The 5,815-nt window shown below is 42.6% G+C and overlaps 1 protein-coding gene across 3 annotated transcripts in view; it reads right to left on the bottom strand.

Moving 5' to 3' along the window:
• BUD13 (BUD13 homolog (S. cerevisiae)) overlaps positions 1-4,197 on the bottom strand; it is a 25,148-nt gene extending 20,951 nt beyond the window's left edge. For 2 of the 3 annotated variants that reach the window (XM_008591951.1, XM_008591950.1), the window contains exons 1-2: positions 4,055-4,197; positions 1,987-2,080 (exon numbers count right to left, since the gene is read on the bottom strand). In XM_008591951.1, coding sequence (XP_008590173.1) covers positions 1,987-2,080; positions 4,055-4,197 — 237 coding nt within the window. Of the gene's footprint in view, positions 1-1,982; positions 2,081-4,054 lie in introns of those variants that run through there. The other variant, XM_008591952.1, reaches the window with a different exon arrangement.
• Between the last annotated feature and the right edge of the window lie 1,618 nt (positions 4,198-5,815).

Raw genomic sequence — 5,815 nt, forward strand, 5'->3', positions numbered from 1 at the left:
AAGTTAATATATATGAGGGGTCTTCAAAAATTTCATGGAAAGATTCATATTAGGGGTTTTTTGGGGGGGGTTTTTTGTTTGTTTGTTTTGTCTTTTTGTAAGATCCGTCACACCGCGCTCAGCCAGTGAGCACACGGGGGGGGGTTTTTTGTTTGTTTGTTTGTTTTGTCTTTTTGTAAGATCCGTCACACCGCGCTCAGCCAGTGAGCACACTGGCCATCCCTATATAGGATCCGAACCCGCGGCGGGAGCACTACTGCGCTCCCAGCGCCGCACTCAGCCACGGGCTTGGCTCATATTAGGTTTTCATTCTATTTTTCATGAACTTTTTGAAGTTGCATATGCTGAACCGCTATGCAACCATTAAAAATCAAAAAGAATATTTTAAGGTCTTACTGAAGTATGCATAACAAATTATTAAGTGAAAGTGCAGGCTCCAAAACCATATGTACAGTATCATTCCAATTATGTCCTAAAAAATAAATAAAATACAAGCATGTATAATCTACGAAGAGAAAAAAATGAAGAGAAACACATCCAAATGTTTGCAGTTATCTCTGGATGGTCACAGTACAAGTGGTTATATTGTATTTTGTACATTATTATATAATATATTGCATTTTATTATATTGTATATACTGTATATTGTTCTTAAAACTTTCAATTTTCTTATAATTCCCAAATATTCTTTAATAAATATGTATTCTTTTTATAAAATAAAAAAATGAGGTAAATATTAAGTTTGAGTGATTCGTTCTGACTAAAACTAAATTGGCTCCTTATAATCACTATTTCCCTTCTAATCACTAACAAACCATCTCTTAAATAATCTATTTTAGAATTTTGCTGGGAATTAGCATTAAATGCACTCATCTGGAATCCATCTTCACCACCTTTCAGTACAATACAGCCTATCAACAGCTCTCTTTTTTACTTTGTTTCTCAGAAATTCTCAGCAATATTTCCAGGAATATACCAACGGGAGGTTATTAGCCTATGCCTTGGTCCACCTGGCTCTTACTCATCCTTCAAAACTCAACTCAGGTATTTACATCTTTCATGACATCTCCCAGTGAAATATAAAGTGTGTGACCTCCCCTGTGCTGTAACAACATTTGGTACATATGATATATGAGGGGTCTCCAAAAAGTTTTTGGAAAGATTCACATTATCTTTTTTTTTGACCAGTAAGGGGATCGGAACCCTCGGCATGGTGTGGTCCGCACCACAATCAGCCAGTGAGTGTACCGGCCATCCCTAAATAGGATCCGAACCCGCAGCCTTGGTGCCATCAGCACCGCACTCTCCCGAGTGAGCCACGGGGCCAGCCCCGCATTATCTTTTAATTCTATTTTCCACACACTTTTTGAAGTACTCTCATACATCTCCAAAATTTATCATTTTGGCTGGGTGGTTAGTTCAGTTGGTTAGAGCTTGGTGTTAGTAATACCAAGGTCAAGCGTTCGGATCCCCTAGCCAGGTGCCCTTCCCCCAGAAAAAATTATCATATTGCTAAAATAATTTGAAATTCAGTCTCTCATTCTAGGGTATAACCTCTAAAGTACAGACACTATATTCTATTAATCTACATATCTCCAGTACAGGTACAATTTTAAAGCTTAGTTAAATCAATGAATAAAAGGGACAAATCAAAAGTTTCCTATAATTGAACCCAAACATTGTTTTTAAGATAGATTCCTACAAATTGAACCACGGCTAATGCTAATCATGGCTCTATCACTGATGTTGAGGAATCCTTTCTCTCTCTCTGTGATTAATTCCCATTTCTAGGCTGATGGGGCCCTCCAGAAACAGAGAAATCAGTGTACAGGCATCAGGAAAGAAGACTATTTTAAACAGCTCTTTGGAAAGTGTGACCTCTTCTCAGTGCTCAACTTTCCCCTCTAAAAATCTACCCTGCCCTGAGAGTAAAGATTAAGAAGCTTGCATTATTTCAAAGTCCTGATAGCCCTAAAAGATACATACAACAGGTAAATCTCCATCATTTTCCTCCTCCTCCTTTTCCGGTTTAGTGGTGGAGATAGCTTTCCAGCTCACGTCATCATCCACAATCCGCATGCTAAATGGGAACAATAAAAAGATCAAAAAGGAAGAGTCATTCTGGGATACCAGCTTAAGAACACATTTCTATTGGTTTTAAGATGAAGTAAAAAGTCCTACAAGATCCTGCATGGTCCAGTCTTTGTCTATGTGGCCAACATCATGTCATACCACTGTCCCCTCCGTTCGCTACTTCACTGGTTATCTTTTGGTGCCTGGAATGAGCCAAATTCCTTACCCCATCAGTTCTCATGTATGCAGTTCTTCCCTCTGCCTGACTCACTCTTCTCCTCATTCTTTACTAGGAAACTCTTACTCGTTCTTCAGGTCCTAGCATAAATACTTCCTTGGGTGTATTTTCCTTACCTACCCTCTCCCCACCCCCAGACTAGAAAACCTTGTTACATACTCTTGAAATACTTTCAATTTATTTATCACAAAATAAATAAATTAATTAGTTGTAAAATTAGTTGTTTAAAGCCTGAATTCCCATTAAACTATAAACTCCATCAGAACAAGGCTATGCCTTCCCTGTTCACAGAGGCATCCTCACTACCCTGCAGTAACTGGCATAGGAAGTCCTCAATAAATGTTTGTTATACAGGTGAACTGAGATGCAAACAGTTATTATTTGAAAAGTCAAGGCCACTTGACACAACATCTCTAATCACAACAACCATTTAATATAAGCAGTATCCTTCAGTATTACTTTCATTTTAAAGATGAGTAAACTGAAGGTGAGAAAGATGTAATATCGTGCCCAAGGCCACACAGCCTATAAAGTGACACAGCTAGGATTCAAACTCTCATCGGTGTTGCTCCAAAGCTCAAGCTACTTTCACTGCATGGCACTGTCTCCAAAGAATCCATACAAATCAGAGGGGGAGGAAGAGAGAAAGCAAGAATAAGACAAGAACAAAACCAGGAAAGAAAATGGACTAGTTCTTTGCAACTATTTGACTTCACCGGGTGTATTAGTTTGCTAGGGCTGCCCATAACAAAGTACCACAAACTGGGTGGCTTACAAGAGAAATGTATTCTGTACAGTTCTGGAGGTTAGAAGTCTGAAATAAAGTCCAAACTCAAGGCGTCTGCAAGGCTACGCTGCCTTGGAAGCTCTGAGGAAACCACTCAGGAGAATCTTTCCTTGCCTCTTCCAACTTCTGCAAGCCCCAGAAAGGCCTTTACTTGTGGCAGCAAAAATTCAGTCCAGTCTCAGCCTCCATCTGCACATGGCTGTTTTCCCTGTGTGTCCAAATTTCCCTCTTCTTAAAAGGACACCAGACATAGTGGATTTACACACACCTTAATCGAGTATGACCTTATCTTAACTGATTATATCATCAAAGACCCTACTTCCAAATAATGCCACACTCTGAGGTTCTGGTGGACAGGAATTTGGGGGGTGGGGGACTCTATTCAACCCAGTACTCTGAGCCACAAAGGTTTTTTCATTTGAAAATGGGGATAACAGTACCTACTTCACGGAAGTGTTCGCCTAGAACGGTGTCTGGCACATGATAAGAACTGAATAAGTGTTAGTAATTGTTCGTAGTAGTATTAAGAGTTACAGGACGTGATCATGGGTCTCTGACTCAGGACCAGAGCCCTTGACAGGCAGGTTCTGGGCCCTAAAAATCTAAGCACAAAGGCTATAAATCAGCTCCATTATTCTCGGGGCACAATATTCATCCCCTACAGGAGAGGAGCGAAGGCTACGAGGGCGGCAAGAGTAAGAAAAGTTACAGCCTGGCTTTAACACACGGGCGACAGTGCTCAGAGGCGAGAGGGGTCAGCGGGGCGGCAGCAGCAGCAAGCCCGGTCTGGAGCGGTCCGACTGGGGCCCTGGGCTTCGGCAGGGGTCGGCCGAGCAATCAGAGCAGGGAGGCCGGCCGGCCTGGACGGAAGAGCGGGGCGGCCAAGGGCGGAATTGGGAAAGGCGAGGGGGGCGGCGAGCAGCCACAGGCCTCGTTCCCCGCCAGCACCAACTCACCCCTTGCCGCCGACCCCGCCAGCCTTCGGCCGCTTTTTGCGACGCTTGCGACCGGACTCAGGACCCCCATCGACGCCCGCATCTGCCCGGGACAAATAACGTTTCAGATACTCGGCCTTGGAGAGCGGCGGAGCTGCCGCCATGGCAGCGGTGAGGGCGGGGAAACGGCTCGGCGCTGGGGACAAACTTCTTGAACGCGAAACGGGCGGTGGCGGTTTGAAGAGGCGGAGCCAGAACCGGAAAAGGTGCGTGTGTTTGGAACTACCCGGGCAGGCGGGTGAGACGCGCTGGTGTCGCATTTGCCCGCCAGCGAGAAACGTACACGCCGCCGGGGCCAACTATGACGACACAACCGTGTTTCTTCTCTTTGTCCACCCATCCATTCATCCAACGAATTGCAGCAAGTGCGCTTCTAGCCTGATCCACAAACCGACCCCAACAAGAGCTCTGCCCTAGCGGCTTCGAAGCGCCGGGGTGTAGTAGGGCACGAAGGCTCTGGAGTCGCAGCGCACCGAAGTTTTAATCCTGGTTCCATAACTTCTTAGCTGTATGACCTAGGGCAAGTTATTAAACGAAATGGGGATAAGAATGGCACCTAACTCAGATTGGTTGCGAGGTATGATATAATATTACTGTGTAAAGTGCTTATTAGAACAGTGTTTGGCACATAAGTTATCAGTATATGTTAGTTATATTTTTATAAGTAAGTTTTGCGAGAGGAGAGAAGATCTGCTGTAACAGGTTTCCAGGAACCATTCAAGAGAGGAAGTCAGGAACTCCGTGCCCAATATATGAAAAATGGTAGGTTTCTAAAACCTGTATGATTTCCCCACTTTTGATACTATTCGTAGCCCCTAGTCATCTCTTGAAGGAAATTGTATAAAATCTTTCCAATGAAAAGGCTCCGGATCTATTTTCAGCATGGCAAAAAAGGAAGCTAGAGAGATTGAATTCTAATACAAAAGTTTTGGGGGAAAAGAAGACTTTTCTTCTTGGGGAAGGCAGGGTTAAGAGCTCTGCTTGAATTATCTCATTTAACCCTCACAATGCTCAGATAGTTTTATTATCGTATTTACAGGTGAAAAAACTGAAGGTTGGAGGGTTAAGGACGTCGCTGGACTTCACACGGCCAGAACACGCTAGGAAAGTGAGGCACAAGGGATGACCGGTTAGTTGGTTAGAGTGTTATGCTGATAATGCCAAAGCCCAGGGTTTGGTCCCTATAGAGGCCAGATGTCCCCGAAAAAAGCGGGGTGCAAGAAGTAACCCAAATTTTTAAAATAAAATATTAGGTCTTATATTTTATTTTTATCTCATGTAAGTCAAATTTTTGTCACTGTTTTAAAGTATTAGTCAAGTAGGCACTGTTATACTTTATAAATATACATTATCTTGGAGGACTGGCCAGTTAGCTCACTTGGTTAGAGCATGGTGCTGATAACACCAAGGACAAGGGTTTGGTTCCCCATACCAGCCAGTCACAAAAAAAAAAAATTTTTTTTTTTTTAAAGATGACTGTTAAGGGGATCTCAACCCTTAACTTGGTGTTGTCAGCATCCAAACCCATGGCCTTGGTATTATCAGCACTGCACTCTCCCAAGTGAGCCACGGGCCGGCCCAAAAAAATTTTACATGTATATAAAATTATATAAACATATTATTTTATATACATATAAAAACATATATATTTTTATACATACGAAAATAATGTTTATATAATTTTATATACACACACATACATGTCTCGGGATACATGTTCAA

The sequence above is a fragment of the Galeopterus variegatus genome, unplaced genomic scaffold (assembly GCF_000696425.1).
Source record: "Galeopterus variegatus unplaced genomic scaffold, G_variegatus-3.0.2 Scaffold7426, whole genome shotgun sequence".
Taxonomy (NCBI): Eukaryota; Metazoa; Chordata; class Mammalia; order Dermoptera; family Cynocephalidae; genus Galeopterus; species Galeopterus variegatus.